This window comes from Onychomys torridus, chromosome 15 (assembly GCF_903995425.1).
Source record: "Onychomys torridus chromosome 15, mOncTor1.1, whole genome shotgun sequence".
Taxonomy (NCBI): Eukaryota; Metazoa; Chordata; class Mammalia; order Rodentia; family Cricetidae; genus Onychomys; species Onychomys torridus.
In genome coordinates, this window is record NC_050457.1 from 68,385,868 (window position 1) to 68,403,203 (window position 17,336).

Below are 17,336 nucleotides of genomic sequence, written 5' to 3' on the forward strand. Positions count from 1 at the left end.
GCCAGTGTAATTTGTATCATAGTATAATTTGTAATTTATATCTAGCTTCTCAAGAGGCTGAGTTCAAGTCCAGCCTTTGGCTACAGAGTGAGTTCAAGGCCAGTTTGAGTAACTTAGCTAGACTGCCTCAAAGTAAAAAACTGAATGGAGTGGGGATGTAGCTCATTATTCGCCCTGGATTCTAAACTTCAGAGGACAAAAATAATAGATAAATTAAGTAATTAACAAATGCTCACACAGTCACTGATAATTTATTGACCAAAGCAAGTCCTAATATCAAGACTTTTTTAATGAACTATTTTTCCAGTTAGAACTATACAAAGAAAACCAGAGAGCAATACCTATTTCTGTCTAGATACAATTTCATACCATCTTGTATTGGGGAAGAATGTAGTTCTTTCAGACAAAGACCTGCAAGGGACCAGTAGAAAAATGGAAAGGATCTTATGTGTCTGGTGACTGGTTTCCACTTGAACACATAACAATAAGTGAACAGAACTGCCAAGAAAAATCTCACAAAATTACTTTTAAAAAAATGCATCCCTGGAAGCTTAGTGGCAGCCTTAGCTGGGAAATTGAGGGTTATTATGGGCATTCACCAAGGGGGAGCAGCTCAAACTGTGGTGCATAAGGATCTGTTTGTTTGTTTTTTTTAAATTGAGGTGCAGTATATGAATGAGATTAGATCATCTTAGGATATTAAAACATTTTGTCCCCATCACTATTCACATAAAAGAGACCACTGTTTTATGCATATTTTATGAGAATTATGGAATAGAGTTAACAGGATGTCCAAAAATAGCAATATAAATTTAGAAATAATATGAAATACTTACTTTGTAAATGTGTGCACTGTTCACTCAAATCTCTAAGCAGACACAAATAAAATGTCTTGTGAAGTCATCTTCATAACTAATTATTCTCATTGTTTTCTCAGTACTCTTGGTTTTATTTAAAGATGGTTGCCTATTGGAAATGATGAGTTTGTGATGCCAACATGGATGGGGGAAATGCCAGGGGTCCTCAGCCCTTGATGAAGAGATAAAAGCAGTTAACCACTGCTGAGAGATGAAGTAGTCTTCCCCAGGGATATGACCACCCTCGATTGGTTATCCAATACCAAGTGGTCAGCCCTAAAATCACATACATATAAGCAACACTAAATGGACTCAGCAGATTATTATATTTTGTGTGTGTGTGTGTGTGTGTGTGTGTGTGTGTGTTTGTGTGTGTTATAGCAATAGTAATTAAAGAAGAAGAAGAGGCCATGTACTTGAACTGAAGGGCAGTGTAGAGGAGGTTGGAGAAAGGAGAGGTAAATGGTAAATGAAGAAATTTTAATTCAAAAATAAAATACATTTAAGAATAAAATAAACAAAGCAAGAATTAACTTATGACAAATCATAAACTCTAAGCAGTTGTCTGGAGTAGATCTTGAGGATGAAGGATGAGTGTCTGCCTAGTTTGTTTGTGGTGCATTCCACATGGGTCTCTCTAAAAGGCTGTCACAATAATGTTAGCATTGGCACTGAACACTCAAGCATGTGAAGATTGACAGTCATCTCACTATTGTCCATTTGTCAGTACAGAACACATCGCCCATGAATCTAACAAACTAATACTTATCTTTACTTCTGTGACCCAGGAATTTGGTAGCAGCTTAGGTACATGTATATGGAATTTCTAATACTGTGTCTGTGAGGACGTCAGCCAGGAGTCTGCCATTCTAAGAGCACTAGGGAGACTTTACACTATAGGCCTCTTAGAACATTATGGCTTTTAGGTATCTTGTCCTTGGCCCTTGTTAGAGGAGACTGTGCTTTCTACTTACATGTACTTCTTCAAGGGTATGTTTGAGCTTTCTCTCAATGGGGACAGCTGGTTCTATGAGCAAACAACATGGACAGAAATCACAATAATTTTTATAATTCATTGTCACAATCTGGCATCATCCCTTTTACCACTTTTTTTTTTTTTGAGTCATCAAATCTTGCCTCTTCTCAAGGGAGGTGAATTAAATTTTGGAGCCTGAAGATAACAATATCAAAGGATTTTGTCAACTTATTTTAAAATTATCACATTCTCCCAAATGAGCATAAGAGAATATTTTGTGGACACATTATCACATAAAATGAATATAGAAGTGAAAACCAAATTTGATCATACCCTATCTTTAAAGAAGCAACAATGCTCTGAGCTCTAAAGATTAAACAGTTGCTGTATTGGACAATGTCTAAAGCATGTAGGACAGCAGTGAGCTTCAGGAAGAACTTCCCTTTGTCTAAATTCCTTAGAAATCCAAACTTTGCAATGAAAAATGTACAGTCAGTGTTGCAATCCCAGCTGTATGTAGACCTTACTAGGATGCAGCATTATAGTTGGTGTTTTCCCAGAGGTTCTCCACTGATGTTAATCTTTTTTAGGAAACAGTGAATTGAAATAAGGAAACAAAAGGTAACAGTGTTCTCAAAAAGTAAACCTATGTATGCTTCCATGGGCAGCATAAGGGTGTGTCTATGAATAAATAGGAATCTGGAATAGTGTGACACAATGTCATCACATTGCAACTTAATGTTTGCTGTTTATATTGTTATATAAAATGATACAAACTTGGCCTTCATCATCAATCTTTGGACCAAGAACACTTAAAAAGCCTTGTAAATTCCCGAGTCTAAGGGTGGCAAGAATGTCTTATGTCATTCCTAAGAAGCTCCTTTCAGGCATACTGTGCTTTATGCTAATGAGATAACTCTTGGTGGTCCCCTAAGTAGATTCAAGATGGGAGTTGAGTATCAGAGGAAACAGCTATGTGACTTTAGTAATGGAAATTTAAGCCCCACTCCAAACCTCCAGGCCAAGGGGACAAATAGCATTCAATTACCAAATGGTGAAATGAGTTAATACATCATGGATTTGTAATGGATATTCATAAAAACTCCAAATGATGAGGAGGTGTGTAGCATTTCTAGGTTGGGAAGCATGCCTATGGAGTCCCACCCCCATCTCATGGTATAGACCCCATACAGGACCCTTCTTATCCAGGTTTATGAACCTCTTTATCTAATCATCTGTGTCATTTAGACAGTGCCCCATTGTAAATAGTAATAAGATAAAGACCGAGGGAATGGAAGAATGAAGCCAATAACCAAGATTCTTATTTTTGAGAAAAGGGGAAATTGTATATAAATTCTGTAACTGATGATAGCAATAATGATATTTGCACATTGAAAAATTAGAAGCTGAACAAATTTCAAAAATAGGATTAATGGCTGATAATTACTTTCTCATAACATCCAACTATTTTTCAATTTAAAGTTACATATCAATCATACAGTATAAAACTTAACATTTAAAATATCATATCATATGCACACACACACATTATATATATATACATATATATATATATATATACATGTATATATATATATATATATATATATATATATATATATATATATATATATATGGATTTTCAGACACACATAAAGTTTCCTCATTTTGCAACTTTTTGAGAACAATAAAACATGGATGACACCATACCCACAAACAGAGGGGAACACTTACTGAATTTAGTGGATTTAATTGATTCATTAAGTATAAAAGGGCATGAAGTTGGGAGGGAGATATGATGGGGAAGGCTGAGAGGACTTTGGAGGGGAGCAAAGAGTACAAACTATTATGGAACATTATAGAGGTAGATGGAAATTGTCATGGAATGCAAAGTCTTCATATAGTTTATGGTTTAGAGGCAACACTTTTACCAATACTCACTTTTTTTTTTTCTTGCAGTTATGTGCTGTAGTGAGTGAGATATGTAACTTAAGATTTAGACGTTTTCTGTCTGTGAGTAAAAAGGAGTGTGCATTTCATTTCCAGCCATTGTTTTCAGTCACCTTTTCTTTTGTCCTCTCCGAAGAGCTAAAGGAATGTGTTTTGAAAAAAGCATTCCAAGACAACCATAGCAACTAAGGTTGTGTAGCATTAAAAGGAACGCCGTGCTCTCTCTCCATTGGAATGAGATAAGTATGTTCTCTGACAATGAGTATTTACTCACAGTGTGAATTCTGACCCGGGAAGTTCACTGATAGCCATGTGGGACAAGTGGCTTCCAGCATCTTGAGAAATTGTGAGGAATCACATGTATGTTCGTGATCAATGTGAAGGGAAAATTGCTGTAATTTCAGTGGGAACTTTAAATATGACATAATAAAAGCATGTTGTCGATCAGTATGGGGCCCGCATTGGGGACTTTCCAGTTAATGGATAGTGACAGTCAGAATTGAGAATTCACAGCAGTTAATTTTTTGAGGGCTGGCTGCTGTACATCATAGAACACACTTTTTAAACTGAGATTTCATCATGCAAATTTATAATTGAGTATGGGAATAGAATGGAAATCTATGTATTTATTTGGAATATGGTGAAAGAGAGTACTTTGGAAGACATTCTCTTTTCCTTCCCAGACTCTAGTATTAGATGTGGCTTTAGGCTGCAGGAGCTGAGCAGGGGTAGTCTATCTGGACATACATTGTGTGAAGTGCTCTGTGTGGTAAGCTTTTTGCCTTTTCTTTCAATTTTCAGCTAAAATCATACTCAACTAGCCCCAGAGAACCTCCCATTATATAGAGAGTCAAAATCTTAATGTTGCCTTACCAATTTTTTATTGTACATTGATTATTTTTTATTCTAGAATCCCATACTTTATTTCTTTGTCATGATGAGAAGTGTCTCTGTAGCTTAGGAAACCCATTGGTCAGCTTGGGAAATGCATTTTGTGTGTGACTCCTTTGGGGAATCAGTGTGTTTATTGATTCCAGAGGGAGACAGCTCTAATTTTTACCTAAAAATGTTTCTTTATTATCATCATCACTTTCACTTAGACATTCCTGTCTTAATTGGGGGCAAAAGCAGCTCTGTGATTGGCAAAAATACAGAACAGTGTTTGAGTATTTTAATATTATGTATATTGTCCAAACTCATTAGTTTGTCAAGTTCACAAACATGGAAAATTTATAGGACATTTATATGACAATCAGTGTTTTGGGTATAAAATTCCTTGACATTTTAAAATAAGGCTGATGATGAATTTTAACTCTGTTCCTATTTTGACGTATTCAATAAGCACTAATCATGTCAGTACTTTATAGGGCACGATTCTAGGCACTGAGGTCATAAATATGAATGAGACACAGTTCTGAGCTCAAAGAATCCATGACCTAATTAGGAGACATAAAATGTAAATTTATACTGTTTCCATAAATCTAAGTGCATCATTGATTTAGTAGCACTTTTAGTTGCAAGTGACACAAAAATCCATCCAAATAGCTTAAAGGAGAAGGGGACCATAACCATATCAAGCTGTCCCAATTTAAAAAACATTAAATGATCTTTTTTTTATAAAAAAACAAAAAAAGAAGCTAGATCATTAGACCTCACAGTGATAAATGCAGTGCTGGCGGAGAGCTCGCACATCAAGGTAACTGAGGAGGAAGTGAGTCATGTCATCTGGAGTTGTCCAGAATGGCTACAGAAAGAAAAAAAAAAAACTACATGGGAGAATGAGCAAAGAGAAGTAATCATCTTAGTGATGATTAATACATGCAGGATAATTCTATGTAGGGAAGATTCAATGTAATAAGGTATGATGTGGTGATGAGTGTGTGGGTGAAAGTGCCCAATGACCTGCTTTTCTTCTGTGGGACTTATATGGTGGAAGGAGAGGACCATCTTCAGGAAGTTTTCCTCTGAACACATATTCTAGGGCATGCATATGCCTATATTTACACAAATGGCACACACACACACACACACACACACACACACACACATACACACACAGTGAAATAAATTATGATGTGCATGGAACTACACAAAGCCTGTATCTATACCAAGAAGGTGTATGTAGGACTGCTAGGTTAAATAAAAAAAGACAGGAATTGAGAAAGAAGCATAGCTCAGGCCAGGACCACTGCCTCCCATAGGCAGATTTCACACTTTATGCCAGTGGTTTCTTGCTTACTCTAGTTCAATCAGTTTAGAAGGGAGTACTGTTTTAAATGACATTTATTTATAGAGTGGGGGTGGGACAAAGCATGTGCACCACAATTCTCACATAGATGTCTGAGGGCAGCCTACAGGAGTCTGTTCTCCCTTCCAGTATGTGGGTCCCAGGATTGAATAGGCTTTGAGGCTTAGCATCAACCATATTTACCTCCTGAGCCATCTCACTGGTACTACTCTAAGCATTTTTAAATGAAATTGAATGAAACAGAATAGTATTTATGTGTTATTGGGTGATAATTTAAAATACACTTCTGTCTCAAATAAAATGGGAGGCTGTATTTCAAGTGTTGGTGTTCAATGAAACAAAGAAAGCAGAATGTGATGACCAGAAGATTGGCAGGGAAAATTGACTCTCATTGTAAAGGTTGTTATTGGAGGAGGCAGTGCTATTGGGAGATGGATGACTCAGTGATTTCTGTTACTGCTGTTCAGAGATAAGAAACTGTCCTGAGCTTGGTGTCTGTAGGATTCCCAGGGAGGAGATAACAGGAAATGACCTGTGTGGATGTCAGGGTTCTATTCACAATGAACTTCCAGGTCATTATTTGCATATCCAGCCTCAGATGAGTTTGGCTTTCCCAGAGTGAAGTGTAGGCAAAATTTGGTGACATGAATCAGGAGGATGTACTGCTTACAACAGCTCATGTGAAAGATTTAAGTCTCCATGGGCTATGTATTGGAACCCCACACTGTCGAGTGTCTGACTCATGTCACTAGATGATGACATAGACAGAGTGTTACAAGTGGATAGTTTTCTAACACTATAAATCCACAACCATTAACAAACTCAAGGTTGTCACTAACTATACTTTAAAAATTCCTCTGATTCCATTTTCTTTCCTCTTAGTAGTTTGAGAGTCATCCTGATGTGTCTTAAATCCCAGCCCAGGGGCTCATTTTCTCTGATCCTCTCATCTCACTTAATGTATCTATTCTTGTCCTTTCTTCTTTGTCATACTCGACTCTTCTACTCCCAGTCAATTAACCTTCTACCTTCTTTTGCCTTTTCTCCAGAGATGTAGATTCTTAGGATCATGATTGCACCAAAGGAAGTTGTCAGCTGTCATAGTAAACTTTCCATGTTGGTTGGCTCTACTCTAATTTTGGGGTTAGTCTTGGCATCTCAGGATGGAAGCTCAACTGGAACAAGTTTTGGGGTGAGCCTGGCTCACCTACAACATATTTTTGGATACATGGTTGACAAATTCCCCCAGACAACATGGAAATAACTGATCTCCCACTTAAAAGGAAGAGGACTATGCAACACTCAGGAAAGAGAAGGAGGAGTCTTACTCTCTCACAACCCTCACTGCTATAGAATGTGGCTGTGCATATCTGCCTTTTCCTGTTGTACCCTCCACAGGTGCTTCCCTTTGACCTGCAGATGGAATGTATGTTCCTAAGAATAATAATACAACAGACCTTAAGTTTGTGGTGATACTCACTTTGGTTCCATTTTCCTTGATGATCAATAAACAGTCTATGAAATGATAAAGAATGTGTCCATTGGTTCTTCAAGCTATGATTAGCTTCCCATCATGCTAATGTCTCTGACACACTGGTAGAATATTTATCCATTGTTTGTCATATGAATGAATGGACTCAACTGCTATATACTGTGAATGAGTGTTTCTTTGATTGATTGATAAATAAAATGCTGGTTGGCCAGTAGCCAGGCAGGATGTATAGGCAGGACAAGCAGAGAGGAGAATTCTGGGAAGAGGAGGGCTGAGTCAGGAGTCGCCAACCAGACACAGGAAGCAAGATGTGAAGGCAGAACTGAGAAAAGGTACCAAGCCACATGGCTAAATATAGATAAGAATTGTGAGTTAATTTAAGTGTAAGAGCTAATCAGTAATAAGCCTGAGCTAATGGCAGTACAGTTATAATTAATATAAGCCTCTGTGTGTTTGCTTGGGGGACATGAGTGGGAGAGATTCGTCCTGACTGCTGGCCAGCTGGGACACAGGAAAATTTCTGACTACATTCAACATTAAATCCAACAGTTCCCCCTTGCTGCCATCACAAGTCCCAAGGCAGCAACATGTTGTAGCTGTTTGGCTGACTTTATGTGCTATGTCTCACTTCAAGTTCTTGTGTGGAAGTGTCCATTTCTCCACTTCCTTGCTTTGCCTTCTATAGATCTCACTGTTCTGTATTCTGAATATAGTTCAGCACTGATGTTTTCCATCCTCTCATGCTATGTTGCATATAATTTTTTTTTCAGATTCCTTTTCAAAGTTGTTATTTTCATGTACCAAGTCCAAGAAGCCTGCTTGATTGATAGTTATACCTTAGTATCCAAATGCTCAGGATTCATGACTGTTAGGAATCCACTAAGGCAAAAGCCTTCAACTAGCCTTAGGATTTCTGAAAATCTTTCCTTAATCACTTAAGAACTGTGCAGAGAAGTGCTTCCCACTTTGCTTATGTCATATGCTCTAGTAAGCAGCCATTATTGATTTTACTCTAATAGTTCATACATTAACTCAACAGATATTAACTGGCTGCTATATAACCACTACTGAGCTAGGTGTGGTATATTGAACACAGATCAAGACAGATTATACTTTTATCCTAATTATTTAGCTTTGACAGTGATTAACTATAATTCTGCTTATATTATGATGAGCAGTGATTTTAAATTTCTCTTTTAAAGGACAGAAGAAAAGGTAGACGTATTTTTGCATGCAGAACACTTTTAACAGAAGTTGGTGTTCTGCCTCCCCTCTGGTAGTGGTATATTACTTACAAATTTAAGATTCAGCTTGAGTGTCCAGAGTGACCACACAAAGGAGAAATTCAAGGTTAGTGTTTTGGTACTAATCTACTAGCCATGGATTATATACAGCTTACTTTTCATAAAAATGTTGATGCTTATTCTTAAAGTCTTTGAACTGTTACAATTTGAGGTAAAACAATATAAAATCAAACATTGAAACATATTAAACTTTAGACATTAAGTTACTTGTATCCATATATATTTAAATAAGAATACTTGTAGTCCTTCATTATTTAGTATTAATTTGATATGAGTGATACTTTATGAAAGTGACACTAAGTGATGGAAGTCAAACAAAGAGTTAGCCTGTTGACAGTGTGTTTGTGTTTTAGAGCATACACGACATAGAAGACATTGTTATCAGGAGGCTGTTCCACACTATGGCAGCCCAGGGAATTCTAGATTGGTGTGAGGAGACCAGGGGCATAATATAAGCTTTTATAGAGTTGAAGTCATGGGTTGAAGGTAGAGATGAGAATGTCAGAAGGTATATAGACATCCTTACCATCAATAAAGTAGAAGGTAAAGTACACTTTTTTTTTGTGAAAAGTAAAATATGAGAAACATGTAGACTTGATACAAGTGTTTAGGACCATCTGTTTTTCATTCTGATTCAAAAGAAAATATGGTTTCTGGCTGAGCATTCAGTTGCACAGGTCTTAGCAGCAAACAAGGACCATGGAGGGTTCATGTGGGTTTGAAGGTTTCATGCAGGGAATACCACTTTATACTGTATGTTGGATCTCAAGTGTTTCTAAAGGTTCAACTGGGAAAGTTTTCCTTTCCAGGGTGGCGCTCATGTGGAACTTTTAGAAAGTGGTGCCTAATGGGAAGTCAGTGTGTTATTGATGGAGAATGTAGAATGCATCCTCTTCCTCTTCTTCTTGTTTCCAAGCTTATGAGGTGAGCTGTAGTCAGACTTTCCCTTGTGGGACCACCAGCCTGCAAATAACAACATAGAGACTTAGAAATTATGAAAGCTTGACCTTAGCTTAGGCTTTTCTCAACTAGCTCTTATAACTCAAATTAACCTGTTTCTATTCATCTACATTGTATCATGAGATTTGGTTACCTCTGTTCTGTACTTTATGTACAATGTCTTCAGAGTCTTGCTGGCATCTCTCATGCACTTAGATTCATCTCCAATTTCCCTCTCTTCCCTAGAAGTCCCTTCTGTTCTCTCCTGCCTAGCTATCGGCCATTCATCTCTTTATTGAACCAATCAGAAGATGCCTTAGGCAGAGGCACATCTTTACAGTGTACAAAAATATTTTCCCACAAAAATGAGCACTTAGCTTTGCCATGCTTTGACTATGGCTCTTTAACCAGGGACCCAAAATCAATAGTTCACTTAGTTTGGGGCTCAAACTTCAAGAATTATGAGCTAAATAATTTTTTATGTAAGTTAATTATATCAGGTATTTTTCTGTACACATGGGGGGCTGACTAACATTAAAATGGGGAGAAGGATTTTCAGTTGAAGGTTTGTAGACAAGGCACCCTGCCAGAGTCTGTTCTACTCAGTCTGGACTTCCTGGCAGAGCCAGTTGCTAAGAATAGAGCTCCAAACTCACATAGACTTGCTTCCTTTCCTTCCTGAAAATTTTTTCTTCAGATTATGTCCAAATGTAACAACTTCTCACAAACTCTCCTGTTTAGGATGCATATTAGGACTGCATCCAAGACTCAACTATGGGGTGTTTATCAGACCCATCCATACAACTCTGTGTGCGTCATTAATAATACCTTTTATTCACCAATATAAGTAGTTACAGGGTAAAGCTACAGGCTATTGAGCTCTTGAAAACCACTAGTGTAACATTCATTCCCACATTTTTTACCTCTTGGAATTTGTGTATTGAAAAAAATGTCATAAATTCCAAAATGAGACAGATATTACATAAAAGCATTAGGTAAATCAATTTTGAAACATGTATGTAGCATGAATCTTAAAAGGTCTTGTTAATGAAAACAAACCTGGAGCCAGGTATTGGGGTGAATACTGGAAGATCAGAGAAGCAGAACAAGCCACAGCCACCTCACCTTGCCAATTCCTCAGCTGATCCTGTTTCCTCAGACTGGAAGTCTCTGAGTCCTCATCCAAATGGATCTCAGCTGAATTGCTGCTCAAAAGCCTAAAAGTTTAACCAGCTCTAGTTCCTGGTCCTCACACCTTATATACCTTTCTGCTTCCTGCCATCACTTCCTGGGATTAAAGGTGTGAGTCACCAAGCCTGGCTGTTTCCAGTGTGGCCTTGAACTCACAGAGATCTGGATGGGTCTTTGTCTTTAGAATGCTAGGATTAAAGGTATGTGTGCCGACATTTTCTGGTCTCTATTATCTAGTAGCTGTTCTGTTGTCTGATCCCAGATAAATTTATTAGGGTGCACAATACATTGGGGAACACAATATCACCACACGTGTAAGTTTACCAAATATTAAGTATTCATTGCATAATTAAATCATACTTTACTTTTTATGGATAAAAAATACTAGTCAGGAGATATTGCTGAACAATACAACCTCTACATTAATTCTGTATTTGTTATATAGAATGAATTATATAAAAATCAGATAGTCACATCTTCATTAAAATAAATATATTTCTGTATCTAGGATGTAGATTTACTCAAGCCTGCCTGCCTGCCTTCCTTCCTTCCTTCCTTCCTTCCTTCCTTCCTTCCTTTCTTCCTTCCTTCCTTCCTTCCCCTCCCTCCCTCCCTCCCTCCCTCCCTCCCTCCATCATTCCCTCCCTCCCTCCTTCCATCCCTCTTTCTGTCCCTCCCTCTCTCCCTCCCTCCCTCTGTTCCTTCTAAGGCAGTTCAAGTCTTGAATCTGGTAGGTCTTTCTACATTTCCTTTGTTTCTTCTTTGTACACCACAAGATAAGAAGTTTGGAAGCAAGTGCTGACAGTCTTTGCTTCTTGGGCATAGTAGTGACCAATGGTAAAGTTACAAGGGTCTGTGGACATTCTAGTGCAGAAGTTATTATGAGTCGTTTTCATTCAGGTGTGAAAGTTGCCTCAGGTAAACAGCTGCTCTGCCTGGTGGGATAAACCTTGATTATTTCACTTTGCTTCCTGCTCCTGCTATAGAAGAATGATAGGAAAAGGGGAATGGATAAACAGCACTATACATCTCTTAGGCTATTTGGATCAAATATCAAAGGGTAAGACTTAGTTCAATGCCTACTAAGCATCATATTTTATTAAGATAGGACACTACTATACTTTTAAGAAATACATTCTATAAAACTTTGTTGATAGACGGACATTTCTGATGCATTCCAGGTTTGGGAAGTAGACATATCAAAAGGTACTAAAGTAGGAATGGCAAGACAGAAAAGCTGAGTTCTGCCCCACTTACGCTTCTTAGTAATTTTAAGACCTCAGAAAGTTTCTCTACCAGAAGATACACTGATGGTAACACTAGCCTGGAACCTGAATTAATGGAGATTGGATGAAGTTTAGAGAGCATACAATTTAGAGTAGTGATTTAAAGTGTGCAGGGCTTCAATTTTCTCTGAGTTTGTTGCTTCTGTGTAGTTCTGTGGAAGCCGCCTGCATGGGCCCTAGCGGAGGGTCAAGTGTCAAGGTCTGGAGTGGGTCTCTCAGATGGGACAGATGTGACATTTTCTTTCTTACTCTTCTGTGTTGTTGGCTCCCTCCTCTCTGAATCCTAAGAATCTCCCACTTCTAAGGCCAGAGGTCTCACTACTTGACCTGGCTGTATCTGTTGACCTAAATGTCTACATCCTGCATCATCAAGAGACTTGGTCAGAAAAGGAGAGTACACAGGAAAGCGACATGAATGCATAAATTCATTTCAGATGATCTTCACAACACCCCACCACGGTCATCTAAGTAGCATCTGTTCTGTTGGTTCCCATCCTTGTGAATAGACATCTGGAACATGTCAGTTATAGGTGCATCTACCCTATGTTTGTGCTGATCATATAAAATTCTGTCTTGTTAATGTTTCTTCTAAACATGCTCCTGTGTTCTTTTTACAATAGGCTCATTTTCCAATGCTAGCCTGTTCTTCCAGATGATATTATAAGTAGCTTACTTCAAGAGTTGGTTGGTTCACAGTGAGGAGTTTGAATGACTCATTTTTATTATATATTTTGGGTCAAATGGGGCTTAAGTGGGCTTTTTCAGATATGCACAATCCAATATTATTAAACAACTGTAACACATAATATAGAATAAGAGCATCTGTAGGAATTCTGCCTCAGTGTCAAAGCTAGGGTGCTCAGAATGGGGTCTTAAAAATACCTCTGGATATGTGAATAACAGTGGTCCCAGAAGAACATCAATACTGTTGTGTTGGTATGAAAATAACTTTTATTTTTTCCTTAGCCTTTTATTACAATGCTGTGGTTAAACTTTGTGTTAGTCTTCTGGTGATCTCTATGTTAATAATCCTTGCTAGAGGAGATATGCACCAGACAGAGCCGTCTTTGTCCTAATCCATTTAGGCTGCCAGTGATGGAGCGCTTGCCTGCTGTGTAAAAGACCCTGGGTTCAATCCTCAGTACTGTTAAAATACATACATGCATGTAGATAGATAAATAGATAGATAGATAGATAGATAGATAGATAGATAGTCATCATCATCATCATCATTTCTCATAGTTATAGAGAATCAAGAAGCCAAAGTTCAAGGCACAGCAGAGTCAGTGTCTGGTGAGAGCCTATGTCCTCGTTCATAGACAATTCTTTTCACTGTTTTCCTATGGTAGGAGAGGGAAGGGTTCCTTCTGGGCCACTTGATCATAGCACCAACATGCTCATGAGAATTTTTACTTAATAGACTAATCAATTACCAAAGGCCCCACCACTTCATGCCATTACCTAAAGATGTAAAAAGAATTTGAATCTGTGTGAGTTTGACCAATATATAATGGAACAAAAATAACTTTGGAGAATCTAGTTTTCAGTTTGGACCAGTGTGTCAATTTTGCATTTGTATTAATGTGAGTTGAGTTTCTGATTTATTTCTTAAGATTGAACAAAATAAACTGGAAAAAAAAAAGGTCCCTGCTGGTTTTAAAGACGTTTGGTCTACTCTCTGTCAGGGTATGAACGTAACTATTTGTGGTATGAACCAGCTGTTTTCTGTCTTTCACCAACCAAACTTCTTTTGGGGTATCCCTTTATTTATTGTTAATAATTGGTCATTTACATTGTGTGAGTTTTCTTATAAAGGGGATTATAGATTATCTTGAAAACATACTAGTAGAGTAGTGCGATTGTGTAAGGCAGATGTCAGTCTGTAAGTAGACTAGATTCTTCGACTCAATGTTTTATACCTTTTTTTCATCCTAATTATCTTGCTTCTACCTTATCACCATTTACTGCCCCACATAAAAGATGAAAGGGCATAAAGGTGTGCCTGTGCTTTCTCAGACTTGGTTGGGGTTTGTACAGAGTAACATTTGGTTTGACTTCACTGCTCCTTGTTAGAGAGTTATGGCCCACTAGTTGGGACAGGTTGTAACTTCCTTCCTCCAGCTGCAGACCTCATAGCTGTGTCTGTTTGCAGTGATGTCCAGCTGGTCTGAGCATGTCCTCTTGTGTTGCAGGAGCTATGCCTGTCCCAGACCAGCCTTCTTCAGCCTCAGAGAAGACCAGCTCCTTGAGCCCAGGCTTAAACACCTCCAATGGGGACGGCTCTGAGACAGAGACCACCTCTGCCATCCTTGCCTCCGTCAAAGAACAGGTAGGAGCATTCCAGTGGTGTCTCACTCATGGGGGCATGTAAAAATTGCTTTTTTGATAGAACATTGATGGTTACGTTGTATGAGCATAATATGCTAGTACTCATTAGATAAATAATACTAAAACATGGGTATAATTGTTTTTGACTTTATGCTGTTGTGCTTTAGGTGGCTTTTCTTATAAGCATAGTCTAACATATTCCATAAGGAAGAGAACACTTTTATGGAGATGAGTTTTTGGAAGATATGTTGATTAACTTGACATTTGTCATTGGAGGAGGTTTCAGGCCAAATGGTTGGTTGGTATGACAAAATATTGGTTGGTATGACAAAATATTGGCTAATAAACTGTCAACAATTATTTGGCAAGCTAAAAAATTGAGAATATATTGATAATAGTTGAGTAGTATCTCAGTAGGTTAAGGGAAAATGAACTTGCTGGTGTTTTTTGTTTGTTTGTTTGTTTTTTTAATGGATAGTCACTATCTTGGTGGGGGGAACTGGATTACACTGGTTTATAAAAGGTTGTGTGGAAACATAAATACTTGAGAGTTTAAGGAATATCGATAGAATTCATCATATAAAACATGTTAATTACAATACAGGAAAAATTCTGCTACTTTCCCTGTCAAAGTCACCAAAATCTGATTGACTTCTCAGATATGACATCACTATAAAAATGGATAAATAAATAAAATTCAAGTCTGAGATTTAAAAAGAAACTGTTTCATGAAAACTATGTTTCTTGTAAATCAAAGATGCTAAATGATTAGAGAAATCTGGATGGAGACTTGTATTTTCTTCTGATCATAAGCTAGGGAATAAAGCAGGAGTCTTAATTTAAAACAAAATGTGGTTGATATGTAACTTTTGTATTTATTTAGAGGATACGGGTTTTTTTTTTTAGATTTATTTATTTATTATGTACACAGAAGAGGGCGCCAGATCTTATTACAGATGGTTGTGAGCCACCATGTGGGTGCTGGGAATTGAACTCAGGACCTCTGTAAGAGCAGTCGGTGCTCTTAACCTCTGAGCCATCTCTCCAGCCTGAAGATACAGTATTATAACTTGAAACATATGCTGTATAAGCTATTGATGGGATAACGAGCATTTCTACTTGTGAAATGATTTCAGGCTATTTTCTTCAGTTGTTTTGAAGTCAACAATGAATTCTTGCAGACTTTAGTTACACTGTGATGTTGTAGAACATTAGACTAATTTTTTTGTTCAATTGTATTTTGTTGCCCCACATTCTGCCTCTCTGCTCCATGCACCTCATTCTGCTTTCTGTTGGGTTTGAGTTATTGTATTCCATGATGCTGGCTTAGCAAAAGCACTGAGGAAAAGAGACACAACTAACAGCAGAAACAGTGTGGCGGCGGAGCACAGCCCGAAGGTGGGGCAGTTAACAAAAGTCACTGTTCTTCATGCAAACTGAAAGGTTGCAGAGGATAATGTTTAATAAGTGGGGCTGATTATGTAAGAGTAGGAAGCCTATGTGTCAGTCTATCAGTAAAGCTGCAGGGGATGCCATTGACAGGAAAGATCAATGAGACTGTTAGACGTTGCCCCCACCCCAAGCCCCACTTCAGGAAGTGTGCAGCTTAATAGGTCTACAGGGAGAGCTGAGTAGATCGATTTGATAGTCTAGAGTGGGAAGATGTTAAGTAGGAGCTTGTGCTGCTCCATGAGTTTGCTAGTGAAGATTTCATTTCTGATCATTCTAAGGAAGATTGGCCATGGGAGCCTAGCAGGGGTTTGGGCCAGTCCTGAAACTCAAGGTACTTCCTCACAACAGTTAAACAACCCTGGTCTTCTTTGGGTTTGATCTGGAAGTCTTCCTGAGACACTGATTTTAGTTCAATGATAAAATATAAAATGGGTATGTGTGAAAATTTAACAAGAAAATTATAAAACTTGTCTAATGACAAATACAGTGTTTTATTATGGGACCCAGTAGTAAAGCTTACAATGAGTGAAAAGGCATGCCAAGTCAAGGCCCTGTGTAGAGAAACTTCAGGTCATCACACTATTGCCATCCCCCAAAAGAGACACATAAAGTTAGATAGTTGTTTAATTGTTGTTTTGATATAGTCTCATGTAACCCAGTCTGGCTTCAACTCATTACGTGTCTAAAGAAATTGACTTTGAATTTCTGATTCTCCTGCCTCTATTTTACAAGGGCTAGAATTACAAGCATGTATGAACATGCTTGGCTTATGAGATTCTGAGGATTGAATCCAGGGTTTCTTGCATGCTAGGAAAGTACTATACTGAATCATATACCATGCCTAAGTTTAGACAGTTGTAGCCAGTGTCATCTATCTGGTTATTTTTGTAGACAAAAAATATTTTTTAAGATCACATGAATGTATGAATATTTGAAGGTTGAAAGAAGGATAGAATCCACTCCACCAAACAAACTAATCACAGTGGTATCAAGTGGATGGAAATAGAAAGACTTATCTGTGTAGGACCTAATGAAGGGCTTATAACAGATTCAGATGTCAGTTGGAGCCCAATTCCTCTCTTGTTAGCATTTCAGTTTAGTCCAGAGGAGCAACTGAATGATACCAGCATGAACCTCTCAAATAAAATTAAAGTTATTGCCTTACAATATATAGAAAAATGCCTAAGAGAATACTATAGCCATAAACATGAAAAATAAGCATATCTGAAAAAATTTGGGGAGATAGTTGATATAAAGTAATTAATGGTGATGAGGGCATTTTAGGCAGAAAAGGCAATTATTAGGGAATGTGT

General features: G+C 37.8%; 1 protein-coding gene across 2 annotated transcripts in view; it reads left to right on the plus strand.

Moving 5' to 3' along the window:
* Positions 1 to 17,336, plus strand: part of Ctnnd2 (catenin delta 2) — an 872,325-nt gene that overhangs the window by 143,635 nt on the left and 711,354 nt on the right. For both annotated transcript variants that reach the window (XM_036206872.1, XM_036206873.1), the window contains exon 2: positions 14,436 to 14,572. In XM_036206872.1, coding sequence (XP_036062765.1) covers positions 14,436 to 14,572 — 137 coding nt within the window. The remainder of the gene's footprint in view (positions 1 to 14,435; positions 14,573 to 17,336) is intronic.